The sequence below is a fragment of the Chrysemys picta genome, chromosome 5 (genome assembly GCF_011386835.1).
Source record: "Chrysemys picta bellii isolate R12L10 chromosome 5, ASM1138683v2, whole genome shotgun sequence".
NCBI lineage: Eukaryota > Metazoa > Chordata > Testudines > Emydidae > Chrysemys > Chrysemys picta.
This window is the reverse complement of record NC_088795.1, coordinates 22953620-22975221: the sequence shown is the minus strand read 5'-3', so window position 1 is coordinate 22975221 and position 21602 is coordinate 22953620. Positions and strand designations below refer to the sequence as shown.

Genomic DNA, 21602 nt, shown 5'->3' with positions numbered 1-21602 from the left:
CCCATTTATAGCATTTGTATTTAACTTTTTATTTCTCCTGTGTGTTTTATTCTTGAAACCTTTTTTCCCTTGGTTAATATTTTTTCACTTGAAGGTTTTCCAGATACCAGTTTTATGCATACATGCATGGACCCTTGAGTCCACATACAGAGATTTGACAGATATAAATGTAGTTACTTCACCTTCTTATCCATATATAGTGGATCCTCAGCTAGTGTAAATCAATGTTCCATTGATTACAATAACTGAGGATCTGATCAATTGTATTTTATGCAACAGTACTTATTTTATTCCAAACAACCAAACCAATGTGACTGATCTTGACTGGAAAATTTCATCCCATTCACTGTTTCTGGTTGAACTAAAACCAACTGAAAGTATGAATGTGCAGTAGAAACAATTATACTCCAATGGTACTCACAAGCACTTATCTATCCTTCTACATATAGCATCATGATTAATTTTTATTTACTCTGAGATATAGCCCTTATATCAAGACTATTTTTTATTAATAAAGCAGAATCCACTTTTTGGACACACCCACTCAAATAGGACAAGTGCCAGAGAACAGATTCAATACAATGCATTTCAGTAACTCTAACCAATAGATAAATGGTGTCTCTTGTCCATTTAAATGTCACTCTTGATATCTTCTGCAAATCTAGCCATAGTTGCCTATGTTAATTGGTGTTTGTCAGATTATCTCCAGTATTGGGATGGATGGCAGTAAATCAATTACCCCTGTTTGTTTATTTCTTTCTGCTTCCCTTCACTGTTGTGGTTTAATCAGTAGAAATTAGTAGTTTTTGAATCTTATTGCTTTTACAATGCTAATTTTAAGCAATTTATCAAATGCGTGAATTTCTCCCAGCTCAGTGTATTTGTATGAGCTTCTGATAATTAGAATAATCACTGTATTTCCATTTCCACTTGCATATGCTTTTAAGAGGATTCTGCTCTATATTGAGGGATTAAATATTCTCAGTTTTTGTTTTTTTTCTCTGCTCATGTACAATATAGCTTATGTACTGAAAATTAAACCTAGAGTGGGTACACAGTAACCTTAAACTAAACTAGACTGGGTACACATTACTCAGTACATAAGGACCTACTTGAATTGTGAGATGATTGTCCCAAAAGTTAAGTTGAGTTGCAGACAAGCCATGGAAAATGGCATAAAAGTAATAATGGATCTTATTATTTGCAGTTATAAGGTCCATTGTTACTTTTCTGTGATTTTCCTGTGTCGGCCGCCCCGGGCTGAGAGCAGGGGTTCCTGCTGTTGGCTGCCCAGGGCTGAGAGTGGGGGGCTCCTGCTGTAGAAATTGCAGTGGAAGGCTAATAATGCAATTTCTGAAATATCGTGAATTAAGTAGGGTCTTATCAAGACAGAACAATAACAGGAAAAACACTTATAATTAAGCTATCTCTGTGTACCAGTGTTACTCCATTTATGAGAGCAGGTTTCCTACAGTGAGAGCTGGCCATGCAAGATAATAGTTCAACTTGGATGATACTACTAGGGGTCTTAAAGTATAGGAAAAGACACATCTATGTTCAGGACTTCAAGTCCCACATGCCTCAGCAGCACATTTTCAGGGATAATTAACATTTTAATATACAAAAACTGCTGTGGATGTCTGTGGTTTGTAAAATCAAGTCATTTTTTAAAGAGGGAGAGAATGATTTGAATCATGATCAACTTAGAATGAAACTGAGGAGGAAGGTTGGCGTCTTATTGCCTATACGTATGCTGGCACACCAGAATATTATTACCATGCTGATATTAATAGTATGAGTGTTGTGGGGAATCACAACTCAATATTGATTTGGGAAGCAGTCATGCCTCCCTGCTGTGCTCCTACCCCTCTTGTTTTTGATGTTTCCTATGTTGTATTGAAATCAAGCTGGTTTTATAGCTGGAGTTGTCAGTATAAATGCCTCTCTAGAGTAGAAGTGAACCATTTGTCTAAAATTGTCTGCCTCAGGATTGTCATGATTCAAAGACGGGATCCAAACCTCTTGGCTTTCCAGAATGGCATTTCTCTAGTTTACATTCTGTCATTCGTTCAGCTAGATGAACATTTAGTTCAGCAAAACCTGAACCTTCCTGATGACTTGTCCTGCCAAGCTTTCCTTTTTTTCATAAAGATTTTCATGTATTTGTTTTCCTTAAACATAAAGTCACATACTAATTTACAGAAAGAGTATCTGTGTAGACTTCCCAATCTGCTCTTTATTTGATATAAGCAAGTTACAAGTAGGTGGGAAATTATAAAAAGACATTTAACATTTCAGTGTAGTCACATGTATTTGTCATTAATTATGAAAATATATAGAAAGTTACAGAATGATACACGTCAGAGAGCATCATAACAGTGCAGTGAAGTTATCACTATTTAACTAGCAGCTTGTTGGTCTGTATGGAATGAAGGTTGAAAAAGAGGCAGATGTGAGAAATGAAGATGAGAAGATAGTTGAAGGAATTAGAGAGGAGAAAAAGGCAAAGGGAGAGGGAATACTAAGTCAAGACACATGAGCCCGTGTGATGTGAACTTAACAGGGCTTTTATGATGTGAAAATTTCTTGTGCAGTATCTGGGAAAATAAGCCCTGGTTGTCCTGCGCAACTTTCTCTCTCATCATAACATTTCACAAATCTCCATAGTTGCTCAATGGCTTACAGTCACAATGCAAGAAGTCAACAGAGTAGCCACCTAGTTAATCTGTAGAGACTTTACCCCCTTGGTGTAACAAGTTCTAGACTTTAAAAATGGGATATTGAAGAGAATAAAATTATTCTAGTTTACTTAACTCTGTTACCTCAAGTCTGTTACTTGTTACAAGCTGGAACTACATGTTTGCTAATGGAGCAGGAATTGAGAAGTTATTGTAAATGAAATCCCTAAGTAACATCAATGAAGTACGAATAGCAAATCATCAGTGAGAAATTATGTAACTGGGTAACTAGTAAGCAACCGAATAAGGAGGACAAAAATGTAGATAGACTTAAGTACCGTCGAATCTTATCTGTCAGAGGTGTGCTTCAGCTTGGATTATGAAATATGTATTCAAGAGAAGAGACCATATAATGAAGTTATTTTGGCACAAGGAGAATTTGTAATGCTGCCAGAAGTTACAGAAACAATATTAAAATTCAAAAGACAAACAGGGAAATACAATGTACAAGTCTGTTGTTTTCTATAATTTTGGTCTTCCTGCTGTTAGTTTTGCTACAGGGCAACAGCTCCATTATTAATTAGGATCCAAAAATCACAGCAGAATCCAAAAAGAGTACATTTGGATTATGTATAGTGAATAAATGTCTGAGGGCACTGGATACAATACGAGGTGTTGAACATGAGCAAACAGGTGGTTCTGTTTGTAAATATGACCACTTGGTTGTCAAACTAGATTTCAAATAATGTCTAACCTCCTCATGGGAAGTAAGAGCTGAAAAAAAACCCAATAACACAGTGTGATGAGGCAACTTTATTTAATACAGGAAACAAAGAGAGAAAGAGCTTTAACTCAGTCGGAAATTCAAATGCTAGATGCCCTTGAATCAAATGCATACAAGTAAAATACAAAAGATAACCTGAAGTGAAATCCATGATAATGGAAGTTGTCACAAACCATCCTTTCCCCTCCTGTTACAAACCCCAAAGCAGGATAACTAGACAAATGAGCTCATTTCTCTGACCTCAGGAAAAGGAGACCCTGCTGATGAAAAATCCCACAAATTAGGTTTCTATAAAACAACTGACAACAATACTGCTTTAGCACTGACCATTGGAGGATCTCATTGCATTTTATACATAATTTATTTCACACCCTTGTGAGTTAAATACTATTATTATTATTATTATTATCCCCATTTTATGGATAAAGAAGAAAAAGCAAAGAGGGATTAACTGATTTTCTGCAAGGTAATACATGAAATATGTGTAAGAGCCAAACATAATATCCATGTGATCTGCATCTCAGGTCTATATTTTAATCACAAGACCACTTTTCAATTATGAGGACAAGCTGGTATTTTTAAAAACACTAACACTACATTTTTTTTGCAAATATCCCCCAAATACTTCATTTGATAAGTAAAACATAGTGAAAATCAAAATACAGTGATTTCCTAATCATAATGGATGAAAGTCACCCCATGCAATGGGCAAGTACAAAGCCCCTACACCACTGAATTCCCACTTATGCTCCTTAAAATAGGGTTTTAGTGGGACTTACGTGTTGGACCACCACATAGGGGGTGAATTTCACCCAGTGAGAAAATTAAATTGTTAATTGGGGGAAAAAATAGGTACAGGTGTCACATTTTGGAGTGTGATCCAGACTCGTGAGAGGTTGTGTCACCGCTTGCCCTGTAACCTTGATTGGGGCCACTTTCATCCCTTGTCTTTTTTTGGTATTCTTGGTCATACACCATAGACCTCGGGTGACATCCTGACTCCACTGAAATCAATGGGACTTTTGTCATTCACTTGATTGGGGCCAGGATTTCATCCCTTGTCTTTTTTTGGTCGACCAATGCGAAAGATTAACAGATTTTAAAACATTTTTTGCACAAGTTTTCCTGAGGACTCAAAATTCAAAGCATTTATGTGGCTAAGAGAAGTTGTAATTCTTGTGATCTGTTTTTACAGTGGCTATCCTGTTGTCACATTCTGCATTGCAATACAGACCAATGAGAGGTTGTGTCACCACCTGCCCATAACCTTGGGCACCTCACAAGGCTTTGTTGTTGTAGCTCCCAACTAACCTACCAACATTCAGGTCAGACCCTGAGTATGTGTGTGCTAGACAGCCCTGGTTCAGCAGTTCTGACTCCATCACTGTCTATAGTGCCACGGTCCCACTCTGGTTTCCACCAGCCATGGTTATTACTTACAGGGTGACTCCAATACACTCCCAGTCCCAGAACCTAGACTGAGAAGAGGGTCAGTCATTATCTTGCTGGAAAACTGTGCGTGACTGACCCTCTTCTCAGTCTAGGTTCTGGGACTGGGAATGTGTTGGGTCACCCTGCAAGTAGTAACGAAGGCTGGTGGAAGCCAGAGAGGGGCTGTAGGCAGGCTGCTCGGAGTAGAGATGCACAAAACCCACAAAGATATTTTGATTTGGAAAAAATTACATTTTATTTGGAAAAAATTACATTGATTTGGAAAAAAAACTGTGTAATCACACTTCAATTTGGCGGAGAAGCCAAGATTAAAACATCAAATAAGATTTAAATAGGAACAGAATCCCAACATGTCATACTTTCATGCTACATCAGGATCTAACTTTATGGTTCAAACAGTCAAACCAGCTGTGACTTTTGTATGCAGATTTTAAGGCAGGCTTTTAAGCTGGGGGGAAGAAAGTGCGTGAAAAGATATTAGTTTAACTTATAAGACTTACTGAACTGTGCAAATGTACAGTAAAAAACTGCAGGTTGACAGAGAATTCTTAGAGCACTCAGTAGTACAGATGGCCTTTAGCTAGTTATTTCAAATACTCAGCAACCTCTTTAAATATTCCATCAACCAAGTTCCTAAGAAAATGCATGCAGTTCTTAAAAACGCACTGAAAACCTTGGAATCTACATGATTTAGATTATGCTGTTGATTAAGCAAAATTTGCTGAGACAGCAAAGGAAGTATAAGATAAAATCAATAGAATAGACTTTGTCATTAAGTAAAAAAAAATGTAATTATAGTAGCAACAAATTGGTGAAGACAACTGTGTCCCTCAGAACCATGGGTTCTGATGAGACCAAGCCATACATTTCTCAAATTAGTTGAGGGAGGGAAGTAGAAGGGAAAGCTAATACATTCTTCTTGTAAAAACCCTGAGACACTTCTTTTTATCTGAAAGGACATACAGAGTTAAAGACAGAATAGCACCGAGATTAAAATTGCATTTGTGTATGAAAATTTGAGGCCCTTCTGAATGATGAATTCAATGACTTATGTTGCACCACATACAGAATAATTAAACAAACCTGGTTATGGCCAGTTCTCCAAGGCACGCCCTAAGAAAGATGTGTGCTTTCATCTTCAGGATGTAATGTTTTAATTATATGTCATATGTCATAATGTAGGTATTATTTAGCTAGATAATGGGATATATTTTCACTAGTTAACAACTGTGGTCATACGTATATTAACGTTCCATTTATAAATGATGAATAAAGCATTAATAAATGGTTAATAGGTGGTTAAACTAATGGTTAATCAGTTGTTATAGATTTTTATAGTGTCAAACAGGTAAATAGGTTGCTTGTAAACATGGCTTATAAGCATCTTCTGCACCTTCTACAGAAGTTCTTATAACTATCTCTAACAAGCTACTCATAACTGTAACAAGCTTATAACGTCAGTTATTAATTTTAAAAGACTTTATGAGATTTAACATAAAATGTGACTGGTAATGGGCTAATTTTTTAACAGAGATCAGTCCTCTGTGCTCATGTATGCAATTTACAGCTGTAAAGTATGCAGCCCCAACAAATGAATTGTGGGTGCAAAACAAGGCAGTCAGTCCTGTAACTACATGTAGATGCAAATTGTGTAGAATTGTAAATATTATGAGTGGCATTCACGATTCATTTTGTGGCCACAAAATGCAAGCAAAAACGTTAGAGCTGTTCCTGCAAACAGGAGACCATTCTTCTGAAAATTTACCTGCAATAAATTCTAGTAGCATTCCCTTGTGCCCATCTTTTAATATGGCAGAGAAAACAAGATAACAGCTGGAATCACAGGTTTTGGTATGACAGAAAAGGAGCCCGTCTCTTCAAAGTTTCTATATGTTACGTTGATGTGAAAGCCAAGAATCATTCAATATTTTAGTTAGTTTTTCCAAACAATGAAGCCAGGTCAGCAATTCATTACTGATGACTAAGCGGTTATTCGCATAGAGAGATATAAGCTTCTGTATTAAGTGATTTTAATGATATTAATTGTTAAGCATCTGGTCACAATTACTCTTTTTAGTGAAGACTCAAGCAAAATAGTCATTAAACACTTCAGTCTTCTTCGTGTCATCAGGTATTAGCTCTCCTTCCCTGGTAGGTAGTAGACCTACACTTTCCTTCATCTTTCTCTTGCTCCAAATATATTTATAAAATAAACAGAATATTTATTTATCTTCTTATCTTTTATATTTCTTGCTCATTTTCTGCCTTATCCTTTCTAATTTTGTATCTACATCTTTGCACTATATTTTTTGTACTCAGTTTTGTCCATGTTTCCTCTTTTTGCAGGATTCCTTTTAGATTTTTTCAGGTCATAAAAGAGTGCTCCTGATGGAGCTTTATTGGCCTTTGCTATTCTTTCTATCTTTCCTTCACGTCGAGATAGTTTGCTGTTGTGTCTTTAATGTTGTCTCTGAGAAACGGCAAGCTCCGCTGAACAACTTTTTTCCCCTTAGATTTTCCTCCAATGGGCCCTTGCCTACCAGTTATCTGAGTTTGCTGAGTCTGCTCTTATGAACTCCTTTGTTCGTATTGTGCTGCTCTCACTCCTTCCTTACCTTAGCATCATGAAATCTATCATTTCATAATCACTTTCATCCAAATTCCCTTGTATTGTCAAATTCACAAACAATTCCTCCTTGTTAGTCAGAATCAACTCTAAATGTCTGCCCTTCTGGTTACCTCCTCCTAAACAAGAAGTTGTCCCCAGTACATTCCAAGAACAATGGAGCCAAGGAGCAGGCCCAGGATGGAATTGTGACTTTCCTTGCTCCCCTTTTACTTTTGAGGGGGAAGTAACTTCATTCAGCTCTAGAAAGGGTGCAACTTATTTCCAATCTCATGCCAGCCCAGCTCTGCAGGATGGCACATTAGAGGGGCAGAGCCATGGCTTGAGGCACTAGAGTATTAGGATCTTGGAAGGTCTTAAATAGCATCACAGGCTGTTGGGAAAGATTTTTGTACCCCAGTGCAGCCATGTAGGGGAACAGATCATCCTAGCCTTGAGTAAGGGAATATGTCTTGCACTGTATCCTGAATATCAATAGATCAGAGCTATTTCAGACTGAAGGGTCTGGATAGGGAGGAGGTTCCAGAGATGTAGGCCCCTTGCAGCTTCCCCTCTTTTGAATTAAAGGCAGACTCATCTTGAACACTCCCGCTGATTATATCTACAGCAGTGTGGTGCAAAACAATCATTTGGAAAATCTTTAGAACTGAATTTTTTTTTACATGCAGACACTGACTCCATTTGGCTTGCTCACTACTGCAGTGTAGTTTAAATGTGCCTGTGGGTTTTTCATTCTTGGAATATTAAAAGCAATTTATTTGCCTAATACATTAATTGTACTTCATACCAAGCAATTTTTTTTTGTTATTTCATATTAGTTTCATTCATATTTGGGTAACTAGACTCTAAATGATTGGGAATTAAATCTATTCTCTTCACCTGTGCTTGGAGTTTCCTTTCATTTCCATAGGTATGTTAGCTGATTTTAGTTTCATTTTTCCACACTTTATTGCCTGTTTAAAGCTCTGCCAACTGCGATGGAGTGAAAGTAGAACTTTGCAACTCCCTGAGCATTTTCAGCACTTTGAAGTGAGAGGTGGTGCATTAGGTTAATATACTAAACCTTCTACCCCTCAAAGACTGAGTTGCAAGTGAATTGAGTCTGATAGTCTCATCCTTGTTCTAGAGCAGGGGCGGGCAAACCTTTCTACCTGAGGGCCACTTGGGGTTTCCGAAATTGTATGGAGGGCCAGTTGGGGAGGCTGTGCCTCCCCAAACAGCCAGGCGTGGCCTGCCCCTGCCCCCTATCTGACCCCCCCACACACTTCTCATCCCCTGATGGCCTCCTGGGTACTCCTGCCCCATCCAACCCTCCCTGTCCGCTGACAGCCCCCTGGGACTCCTGCCCCGACTGCCCCCCCCCACCCCATCCAACCCCCCTCTCCTTCCTGACTGCCCCCGCGCCGGGACACCTGCCCCCATTGAACCCTCTTATTCTCTGCCCTCTGACTGCCCTGCCCTCTATCCACACCCCCGACCACCATCCTGAAATCCCCTGCTTCTATCCAACACACACACCCCCGCTCCCTGCCCCCTTACCGGGCTGCCTGGAGCACCGGTGGCTGGCGGCGCTACAGCCGCACCGCCCAGAGCACCAGGACAGGCAGCTGTGCCACCCAGCTGGAACCAGCCACACCACCGCGCAGCACAGAGCACCGCGTGAGGCAGCCACACCACCGCACAGCACAGAGCACCGGGTCAGGCTGTGGCTTTGCAACTGCCCTGCCCAGCAAGAGCTCGCAGCTCCGCCACCCAGAGCATTGCGTGAACATGATGAACATTACTTTAATTATTACTCAGGAAACTGAATTTTCAGCTCATTTTATCCAGTCATACACATTCTCTGAATCCATTATAAGAGTTGTTGCCTATCACATGATACTAAATTAAATATTTGTCACAGAGATTTCTTCTCCACCCTTGTATGAATTGATAACGCTGTTCAGTTACAAACATTGTTTGTCTTTAATCAATTATAAAGAAAAATAAGATGCATTTTTATATTTAGCTATATCAATGAAACCAAATAAAATTAGGCTAGTCTGTTTTGTGTACCAGGCACTACTTATTTTTTTACATGATCCAATCATGACTCTCTTTATCAGTCATTATTATTATCCCATACTTGCAATGCATAACTCAAGCCAAGAACACCAAAGTACATAAATTGTAGCTCAGGTAATTGAGAGAGCCAATTTAAATAAATTCAGATTAATATTGCATTCATAATATAAACAGAGGGAAACAATTTCACATTAAAGGAATATAGCAGACAAAGGCTTTAAGACCAAAGATTATATGGTAATAGTTATTACCTCCCTAAAGACCATAAGCCATGATTCAGAACATAGAACACTTGAAGGTATCTAAGGTAAAAGGGACAGAGAGGATACAATACCATGCTGAAGTTATGGTTTGTTCAATTGAACATAGGACGGTGAGCCAGGAATTCCTTAGTTTTAATTTTGTCTCTGATGCTAACACATTCTGATGCCCTGGCCAATTCTCTGCTTCACTTCTCCCATCTGTAAAATAGTGATCATAATATTTACCTCCCCTAGTGGGATATTATGAAGATTAATTAGTCATGTTTATAAAACACTTTGAAGATTAATGGGGCTATGCAGTATGTGTTAAATATTGTTATTGTACCTTGAAAGGGAAATGTTAAATGTCATTTTATGATTTAGTTGAAAGTTGGTTCCTTAAGGAGGATTGGCATTTTCTCTGCAAAGGATACCCTTTCCTATTGTCGTTACTTAACCTGAAGAGCTACATGTGCAGTGGCATTCTTCCCATGTCAGAGAGGCGGGATGGCACTCTCATTGGAACCCTTAAATACAATTTGTAGATGTCCCATAGTGAGGGTTTCTTTGCCGCTACTTTTATCAACTTCTGTTAGACCAGGAAATGAGAGCAGCCTTGAGAAGGAAACTTGAATCTAGTGCAGCATTGACCCAGCATGTTGTTCAAAACATTTGGTCACAAATAAAAAAACTAAGCTGTTACAACTGTGTTGTTCAAAGATGAACAACGAACGGAGGCTGGTGTATTAAGCAGCCAAGTGGCATCACTATTTATTAACAATTTGTTAAATCTTACTGCTTCTTTCTATATCCTTTATCTATAAACAAATTTTATGTTATCCTCCCCTTCTAAAAGGGTATTGGAGGTAACCAATTACTGTCTGCTATATGTTACTTTGAGAGATGGGTCTAATGTAATCTCCAAACTGAACTCCCTTGAATTTCTGGGCTGGTGACCTTCAGATTAGAATCCCCAGATCCAGATCTGCCCTTAGGGCTTTGGTCTTGATTTGGATTCTTTAAAAACGAAGGCCTGTTTTCCAGTTCTGACTCATCAGAAATATCTACAGTTTTCATAAGATTTCTCCCCATATGGCGGCAATCTTACGAGGTCATCTAATTTTGGAGATTTCTATGACAACTCGTGCAAATAGCTTCGGGGATTTAAGTGTCAACTAATCCATACTCAACTCCTACTTCAAATTTAAACCTTATTCAGATCTGACCCCCTGCCACCTTCTCCTGTCTCTAATTAATTTGTAAAAATAAGGTTTGTGATATAAAAAATAGAGTTAATCATTGAATTTAATGGAAGCAGGAGCTAGAGAACAGAGGTAGACTGTATAAACAGGGTGAGGAACTAACAACCAGGCAAAAATGCCACTAGAGTAGCATACCATTCTGAATATTGTGTTAGTGAAAATTGGTCTTTTCTAAACTTCCCAGGCACATTGTATATTCAATATTTTAATGTAGTCTTTGTCCTTTGAGCTGGCACACTATCATTGTCCCCAGCTATCTAACTGGTCTGTCCAATAAATCTGAGAAACCTGTTCCCTGAATACTCTGCTTAACTTTCCTAAGTTTCCTTAACTTTTCTTAAGTAACAGCAGTCTACTTTGACAGCTATAACTTCATTTTTGCCCATTAATTTCATTGGCATAGTTTATAGCCATCTACTGTAGTTTTCTCTGTTATCCTGATGGTTACATCTGTAGCCTTAATATAGAAGTTCCTGGGGTTGTTTTCCTCTTGTTATCTTTGAGTTTCTATACACTCTGTAGATTTCAGTATCAGATTACATTTCCATTTAGAATAGATTTCCCCCCACCCTTCCCCATTTTTCTAGCATTTTGTACCTAGTAATGGAAAAGAAACAGCTTGAGGATTGATTTTAAATCTTCTTCCATTCCTGTTCTCCTATTTCAAGGTATTTGCCCTAGAAATGGGCTCTACTAGAAACCCAAATATGAACATCCATTGAATCTGGGAAAGGGAGAATTTGAAATCTGGACCCAAACTCAGATTCAGAGTTTGTGGTTTAGACCCAATCCTACTTCAGAACCTTCACTGGATTTGTGCCTCCAAAAAGGCACAGGGTCAGAATCAAGTAAATGTGTTCATTTTAGATATTTGTGGGAAATGTAACACTTAGATATCTTCTGTTGATTTATTCATGCAATTCCATTTAACAAATAATGGTAGTTATTCTCTCTCACTTTTTGAGGAGACTGAAACTCCTGCTTCCCTATATTTTACCATTTAAAAAAAAATCAGAAAATACAAACTATTGGCTTAAGTGTCCTTTGTTCCTAATTCTTTGATTTAAACAAATATTTAGCATTCTATAGAAGTCACAATTCTCAAACAAATCAGAAACACTGCAAAATGGCTGGGCAGACCTACTTATAAAATCTCCCTTGTGGCGGCAGCAGCTGCTTCTTGAAAAGCACCCTGTTTTTGGTAGGGCCCTACCAAATTTATGGCCATGGAAAAAACACGTCACAGACCATAAAATCTGATTCCCCCGCTCCCCCGTGAATTCGGGCCTTTTCTGTGCTTTTACCCTATGCTATACAGATTTCACAGGGCAGACCAGTGTTTCTCAAATTGGGGGTCCTGTCCCAAAAGGGAGTTGCAGGGTGGTCACAAGGTTATTTTAGGGGGGTTCACGGTATTGCCACCCTTACTTCGGTGCTGCCTTTAGAGCTATGCGGCTGGAAACCCAGCTCTGAAGGCAGCGCCTTGCCAACAGCAGCGCAGAAGTAAAGGTAGAAGTACTGCAACCCCACCATACAATAACCTTGCGAACCCCCCCCCCACAACTCCTTTTTGAGTCAGAACCCCTACAATTACAACACCGTGAAATTTCAGATTTAAATAACTGAAATTATTAAATTTATGCTTTTTAAAATCCTATGACCATGAAATTGACCAAAATGGACTGTGAATTTGGTAGGGCCCAAGATATAGCACTGTCTTCTCTAAAGACACCATCTACTAGGATTCTGATTCCTGAATCTTTGAGCCTTAGCACAAGACAAGCAAAGCATCTGCAGCAGTTAAAGAATTATGACCCCTATAGCAGTGGGACAGGGTGTAATAAGCCAATGCCTCTCTGAATATTCTGGTTATTTTCCTCTAGACCTCAACTGATGAAGGAGCTTCTTGTTTGCTGCGCTTCCGCATCACTCCACATCACCCCAGCCCTTGTAACGGTATCATTTTACTTTGTATTTCCTTCCTTTCAGTTGGTTAAGTATTTCAGCTTGTTTGTGTGTTTAAGCTTCTTGGCTTTGTGATTTTTGGAGGGAGTGTGCTCAACCATTTTGCAGTTTTTCTGAAAGCGTTTCCATAAATAATAGAAAGTCACCCTCTATTTACTGTATGTACACTGTAAGATAACAAGAGTACAAATGAAAACTCTTGTGTCACCGTCATAACCTCCTGAAAGCACCACATGAAACTATTGCAGATGAACAGAGGTTTTTGCTAAAGCAGATTCCTAATGGAAATTACGCAAACATCCTTTAGTCTCCATTTCACAGAGTTAAAGGTCTGTGCCAGTGTTGTCAAATGACATAGTGCAGAACTGTACGGTTGAGTACTTCTGAGAAGCAGAACTACAAAACCATATTTTCAGTCTACTTTAAGGCACTGAAGCTCCACACAGGTGATATTAGAATGACTCATTATTGGCAAACATATTGAGATTCCCTTAGTCTGATGGGCCATACTCTTTAAGTTATAGGTTTGGAAGAACTTAGTTTATTTCTGAAGTACAATAAAAAAATAAACTTTGGTCCAACATGTTTAATTGTCAGACAATCAATGTGATTGAATCAAATCTTTGGATGCAGATTTTTTTTTCTTTGCACTTCTTCCCCCAGTAAGATGGCAACAGGGATAAAGTAGGGATAAATGTCTCCTGAATCAACCAAAATCAGGAGGACCCAAACCTCTTTTATTTTTTGAGGGGAGGAAAAATATCATGCACATATTCTGTTGAATAGGAAACCTCCCCTATTTTCCAGAAGCTACTCTAATTTACACCCGCTAAGGATATGGTATGACTACCACAGCTCCTTACCTGGCCAAACCGGGCAATCTGGGTCCCATAGTTGGACCAGCAAATTTTGAGCTCTGTAGTTTAACTCCAGATGAAGTTAGGCTCCAAAAAGTTGGAATCAAGATTCTGGAAAACAGGAGAGGTTTCCTTTGTCAGCAGAACATTAACATTAATTTAAAATGATTGATTAAAATGAAATGTGATTAATTAATTGAAAATAATCTTTTAATTATTTTCCATTGATTATGCCAGTGGTAAAACTAGTATTTGTAGTACCCTCTTAAATTCATCACTTTTAGTACAGAACCCTTTATCTCTGCATGGAACAAGGGTTAGTATGGGCATTATAAAGATATGAATATAAACAGCTTTATAATAGAAAAACCTCACACTATGGTAGGCAGGTTATCTAGGGACTAATTAGAACAGAGATACAAAGAAAAACCTGGAGACAAAAAAGTTAACACTTCTACAGTCATGAGACAAAAAGAGCGGATTAGTGGGTTACAGATTTTTGTAATAAGCCCTAAATCCAGGGTCTCTGTTCAGTTAAAGACTACTCGCCATTTCACCATCATTTGGTTCTGCTTATTTTTCTGGATGATGCAGCAGAAAGCCCCAGTCCTGACTCTTTGGAGGCTGGGCCAAGGCAGAGAAATTCTATATGCTGATTTGCCAGTGCCCCAAAATGAGAGATTTCCATATTTTGTTTCTTTCCCTCAGCCGCTTTCCTGTTAACCTGAGGCTATAGCCTGGGTCACTCATGGGCAGAGCTCTTCTCGAGTGTATACAGAGCAATGCTTTTTAAAATTGGCCAGCTATTGACTCCAAGCATGGATGGGGGGATAGAATATGATGGGGAAAATATGATGGAGCAGGAGTCTGGTAAAGAGCAAGGAGGACTAGGGGTAGGGAGAATGGATGGCAGGAATTAGGGTTGCCAGATGTCTGGTTTTCAACTGGAACGCTTGCTTGAAAAGGGCCCCTGGTGGCTCCAGTTAGCACTGCTGACCAAGCCACTAAAAGTCCGGTCAGCGGCACAGCGGGGCTAAGGCAGCTCCCTGCCTGCCCTGGCTCCACACGGCTCCCAGAAGCCGCCAGCATGTCCGGTCCTAGGTGACGGGCCACCCCAAGCACCGGTTCCACAGCTCCCATTGGTTGGGAACTGCGGCCAATGGGAGCTGTGGGGGTGGCGCCTGTGGGTGCGGGCAGTGTGCAGAGGCCCCTAGCCCCTCTGCCTAGGAACCGGATATGCCAGCTGCTTCCGGGAGCTGCCTGAGGTAAGCGGCGCCTGGCCGGAGCCCGCACCCCAAACCCCCTCTTGCACCCCAACCCCTTGCTCCAGGTTGGAACCCCCTCCTGCACCCCAACTCTCTCCCAGAGCCTGCACCCTTCCCCCCCCCACACACCTCAACCTCCTGCCCCAGCCCTGAGCCTCCTCCCGCTGCCCCAGCCCTGAGCCCCTTCCTGCACTCCAAACCCCACATCCCTGGCCCCATCCCAGAGCCCACAGCCCCAGTCGGAACCTGCACCCTCTCCCACACACCAACTCCCTGCCCCAGCCCTGAGCCCCTTCCCGTACCCCAAACTCCTCGGCCCCAGCCAGGAGTCCCCTCCTGCAACCCAAACCCCTCATTCACGGCCACACCCCATCCAGAGCCATCACCCCCTCCCACACCCCAACCTCCTGCCCCAACCTGGAGACCCCTCCTGCCTCCTGAACCTCTCATTTATGGCCCCACTCCAGAGCCCTCATACCGTCCCGGAGCCCTCACCCCCTCCTGCACTCCAACCCCCTGCCCCCGGCCTGGTGAACGTGAGTGAGGATGGAGGAGAGCGAGTGTTGGAGGCAGGGGGCATGGAGTGAGCAGGAAGCAGGGCCTTGGAGAAGGGGTGGGGCATGGGGTGGGGCAAGGGTGTTCGGTTTTGTGCGATTAGAAAGTTGACAACCGTAGCTGGAATTGAAATGAGGGGGTCTTGGGAGAGGCAGGAGGAGGGAGCTTTTAAATGGGAGACAGGAGACTGGCGGGGCATGAAGGGAAGATATAAGGGCTAGGGGTCATGGAAGGAGGGATGAAGAGGGTTAGAGGGATAGATCCTGGCAATTGGATGAGGCGGAGAGAGGGACATCAAAAGGTATATATACATTAAACAGTCAGTGCTTATACTTTTCTAGGTATAAAACTTTCGAAAGTTTTCAGGGTGAATAAAATCCTCCACAACACTCCCCCTCCTTTCCTCTCCACTAACCCAAACATACCTACACCCACATTTTACCTATGGACATAGTAAATCTGTAGGAGGTGAGGCCTCTTTTGAAGCCCTGTCGGTGCAGGCCTCGCCTCCTATAGACTTTGTACACCAGTTTAAACTTTTGCTGCTCATTCAAAAAACTGGGAAATTTACAAATAAAACAGTTCTTAATAAGAGTGAAAGTTAATAGATTCTTAAATTCTAAGAACAATTCATTAATTCATAGATTTTAAGGCCAGAAGGGATGTTATGATCTTTTCATGCATAATGTAGACTATAGAACCTCACCCTGTAATTTCTTCATGAAGCCCCCGTAACTTTTTTGGAGCTATAGCATGTCTTTTATATATCCAGTTTTGAGTTAAAGACTTTGAGTGATGGTGAATCCACCACATCCCTAGATAAGTTGTTCCACTGATTAAGTTACATTCACTATTTAAAAATTACATCTTACTTCTAGTCGGAATCTATTTAGCTTCAACTTCTGGCATTTGGATCTCATATCTTTTTCACTAGATTAAAACGTAATGTACTATCAGAAATGTCTTTCTCTTGTAGGTATCCGTATAGACCATAATCAAGTCACCTTTTAACTGTCTGTTGGATAATTAAATAAATTGAACTGAAGTCTGTCACTATAAGACATGTTTTCCAGATCTCAAATCATTCTTGTAGTACTTTTCAAAACCTTTTCCCAATTTTTACCATTCTTTCTGAAGTGTGGATGCCATAACTGGACACAGTATTCCAGTAATGGTCTCACCAAGCTATATACACAAGCAATACCATCTCCATACTCCTACTTGATATTCCTCCACTTATGCCTCCAAGTTGTGGTGATAATGAGCAATGAAGGATTATATGGGAGTGGGGGAACTGGCAGGATCTCTTATCTATTCTTTTCCAAGCTTCATTTATGGCATTAGAATTTTTGAAAGGAAATAGGATATTGGTTTAGGAGGTAGTTGGCCTCCATTCAAATACACTTTCAACCCTCTCGCTTTTATAACAAAGATTTTTGTTTATGAATATAGCTTAATTCACTAATGGGGGCTTAGGCTCTGCAGTAAGCAAAACTTGTTTTATTTCTTCATAAACCTATTCTTTCACTAGTGTCGTGCTTCAGTGATTTCATGATAAGTAAACATTTAATAATACTTGGGCTGAAAGTGTTGAGTTCTAGATATGAATTCTTAAACAATTTGCAGACTTTGTCCTCTTTGAGCTTCTTGGTGAAAAGATTGCTCTCACTACTTCTAGCTGGTCTAGAGCCTTGAGAGCTTAACACAGCCTGAAAACAGAGTTACTGGTTTCAATACTTCCTAGAAAGACATTTGTTGCTGTTGTCAATATTATTGCATGCCGCTGTCCCTTCCAGACTAAATAATGCTGGATCTTATATTGATCTAAAGCTACAGTTCATGTATTGCTGGTGCACAAAGAGATGGCTTTGTAGAGTAAAGTGTTTTTAAAGTTACTCTAAACCACTTTTTCATTTCACAATAGGTTTAAATGTAAGTTTGAATTTATCGCATTGCCCAAACAGGTGGCCCAGTTCATAAGCCCTCTGCAGAGTTGTGAGGAAGACAGAACAGACCAACTAAAAGATTACAGTCACACTATGATACGTTCATTGAGTGCTTAGGAGGTGTTCTCATAAAAACTTGTGCCCCAATACAGCAAAAGAAGGTAGTGAGTGGGGGAGGCTAGGGAAGTTTGTTACACACATGAAATTCCTCTCAAGAAGACTGTTGTCAGTGTTTCCATCACTTACTATTAGCTCCAAAACAGTTTTTCTTCCCACTCCAAATGTTTGCTCTGTTTCTGATGGAATTATGTTGGTCTTACATTTCAACCTAATTCATGCGCTCTTTATTCTATGTGTCCTAACTTCTGAAAGAGATTATATCATATATGCAGCAGTCTCTTCTTAAATCTTAATGAGAAGCAAAACTGGCTTGAATTAACCAGATCTGACCATATCAATATTTTAGCAATGTAATTTCTGAGTACATGTAAAAAAAAGACCTGTAATTCTGAGGAACATCTACTGTTTTGTAAGGTGAAAAAAATCTCATCATAACATTTAACACCTTTTAGGACTTTCTAAATTTGAGCTCCCTCTTGGTTAGGTTTGCACCTAGAATGATCTTTGTTTTTATATCTCATACATCTCAATCCTTTATGGAAAAGTCCTGTAGAATTTTTACTAGGGAAGAAACCAAAAGGATTCTCCAGAATTCATGGGCCGGATGGTGACTCTTGCTGTATGTCTGTACAGGAGAGTAAGAAGTCATAAAGTGTTCTCTTACTCCCCTGAGCTTGCCACTCATATAATGGGTAGGACCATGGGAGGAAAGCAGCCTCTGCTGGGCCACTAATCCCCATATCACAGGTATGCAGAGAGTGGGGAGTTGGTGGAGCCCTGAGTCTACCCCTTCTCCCCCCTCCCCCAGGGAAATTATCTATGACAGATAGGGGCTGGTGCAGATTAATTCACTCCAACAGCAAACCGAGAAGCGGGAACCAGGCTGACTGAGTCACCATATGTGTTTGGTCCTATGGAGCTTTTCTAATCCTCCTGTAATATGAATTGTTCAGTATTTGCACAGTGTTACTGGAAAAGATCTCTGCAGAAAATCCTCAAAGGCACATCTGCATCCACCATCTTGTCCTCTAAGATCTACCAAAGAGACTGTTGTTTACAGCTGTGCTGTCAAGATTTGACAAACTAGCGACAAAAGAAGAAACCTAGTTAAATGAAAGTATTTACTGATTGTTTTGTTCAGTGAGGATATCTGCTCCACATAATGTTCAAAGATAAATTCGTTAGGTTAATACAGTACCAAGAAAAAAGGAATAAGATCAATGAGTGACAAAATTAATTCTTTTTTGGTTGTTTTTCATTCTGCATTCCTCACTGTGAAAAAGCTTTCTTAAGAAAAGCTATCTATTCGTTGTTAATTCAGAATGACTTCAGAAAGCAAGTGCTAAAACTCCATTTCTCTTCAACATCATAATCTCTACAGGTTGTAAATAAACATTTCATTAATCAGCCTGTCATCACTTCTAGCTATCACTTCTAGCTCATTACCTTTGACCATTTCAGTACAAAAGACAAAATATTTAGGAAAAGCCTTGAAACCTTTTTCCTCTCCCCCCCCCCCCCCCAGCACAATCTCACACACACACACTCCGCTCCTTCTGAACACAAACCAAACCAAAACAAAAACCCCACACCCTATTTTTACAACCAAACTGTTGAAAAAAAGGTCTGAGTCATATGGGTGTCTATTTTCCACATCATTTTTTCCAACTTTGCACTTCTAGTCTTTGATAGGAATGGGTCCAAAAGTGCTGCAAGAAAATTGCGTTTCTCAACTGATTTTCATACTGAACCTGCAGTGGAAGGGACAGAAATCTTGTGTGAATTGCAGCCTAATTCTACAGAGTTTCAGGTACAAACTTCTGTGTACTTACCCAAACTAAATCCCAACTCTGTCTTCTGAGTTGCACTATTTGAAAAGGTAGTTGCATGCTTGTAATATTGAACAGGGGTCATTGGTTTCAGTTTGGAGGGGCTTCAATGAACCCTTTGTTCCAGTTTCGGTTCACAAGATTTTCGTACCTGAGTCATTCATTTCACTTTTGAGTTTTAGCCTAGAATGAACCAAAAACTTGAGTGAAACTTGTCTATACCAGAACTATAGGCCACAAGAATCACTTTCCCTGATGCCTTCTGCTTCCTTTTCAGGTGGACCTCCTGGTCTGTAGCATGTTTAACCCCTGACTTTTAGGGCAGCTATGTGATTCCTCTTGCTCCTGGACTAATTAATCAGGATGGCCTGCTTGCCTATTCCCACCATCTGACAACTTAAAGGAAGCTAGCTAAATAAATACAAAGCTGTTTAAAAAAAACCAAAACACAACCTTTTGGTGAATAGACTGGCTGCCTACCCTGTTCAGCCACTGCAGGACCTAAAAGGCTCTTCCACAACCGTGGTTCTGATGCACCCCAGAATGTACCATGCACAGCCATATAATTGACCAAATTATGCATCTTGAATTTCAGAGTACATGCTTCTCATTTATATGGCTATCCATTATGTGTTGTTTAAATTAGTTGGAATCTCTGGATAAATAAAACTACAAACAAAAGTGCACCTTTAAATCAGTTAGTCATCTTGGTTGCTCATGCCAAGGTACTGGCTAGGTAACCTGGGCATGAGGGTGAAGCCAAGTCTTTGTCAGATGCGCATCTGATGCTCCTGGAGGTTGGGTGCAGAACCAGACTCAGACCTTAGTCTTTAGGGTCTATTTTTATAGGAGTTTATTCCTATACCAGTCTATGGAGGTGGCTTCATCGTGCTGTTGCTGAATCAATCAGCAGACGGCACATCCATGACAGCTCTGTGATGGCTGCCAGATGTTATCTTGTTCTTTGGTTCTCCCATCCTTGGGGCTGTTGGGTGGATTCCAGTCTGCCTCCCGGGGGTTATCTCCACTTAGCGCATTCTTCGGCCGATCCATACTGAAGTTGTAACTCTTAGGCTGGCACTCCTAACCATTCATCTTCTATTTACACATAACGTCCATTCACATGCATTTCCTAGCTTTATTTCAACATAGATCTCTTTTGACTTTAACCACTCGTAGGGTGTAACGAAACTGTTTAACCCCCTTCCCATATAACATACATAACAAGCAAGATCAGTAATGCGAGAAGGGTGGGAGTCTCCGTGTGCTGTTCTGAGGAACAATTGTTTTTGCAAGATCGCCTCTTTTCTGAGAGCAGACTCTCTGACCCAGGATGTGCTGACACAGTTAGCAGTTTGGCCTTATAAACTGCTCATAGGGAGAAGAAGAAAAAGACCTTCTAATTAACACTACGTTGGGATCTCTAAACTATGGGGGGTTACATTCAATCTATCTACCATACATCTCCTTATGGCATTAATACAGAAATCATACAGAAATCCTTTGGTATAGTCCAACACCAGTCCAGTCTTATGTATTAATAGCTTTAACAACAAAATTTCTTTTACAAGACAAAATAAATAATTTTCTTTGCCAGTGAGTAGATTGGAATAGTTTATATGGCAATTGACCATCTGCCAGAGGTATGGCGTGGTATTGACTAGCCATGTCAATAATTGTAAATACTGTTCTAGATTTAAAAAAGACTATGTATTGTTAAGTTCAATTAACATTGCATTGTTAGTGGTCTCCCTGTAATCACAGAGCTTATTAGCGGCTGCTTAATGTCAGAACAAGACACTTCCTTAAATTTTTTGAGTAGAGAATGTTAATCTATGAATCTTTGCATGTTGACCACTATACTGTGGTGTGCAATCTCTCTACTAGTATAATTAATAAATGTTCATAGATTCATTCAGAGAGAGCAAAATTAGTGCTTTAATAAAATAATTTATTA

General features: G+C 40.0%; 1 protein-coding gene across 7 annotated transcripts in view; it reads left to right on the top strand.

Moving 5' to 3' along the window:
* CCSER1 (coiled-coil serine rich protein 1) overlaps positions 1-21602 on the top strand; it is a 1147114-nt gene that overhangs the window by 1016287 nt on the left and 109225 nt on the right. The window contains exon 10 of one of the 7 annotated variants that reach the window (XM_042856410.2): positions 12992-13064. The exons of the other annotated variants lie outside the window; for them this stretch is intronic. Coding sequence (XP_042712344.1) covers positions 12992-13064 — 73 coding nt within the window. The remainder of the gene's footprint in view (positions 1-12991; positions 13065-21602) is intronic. 7 annotated transcript variants of the gene reach the window in all.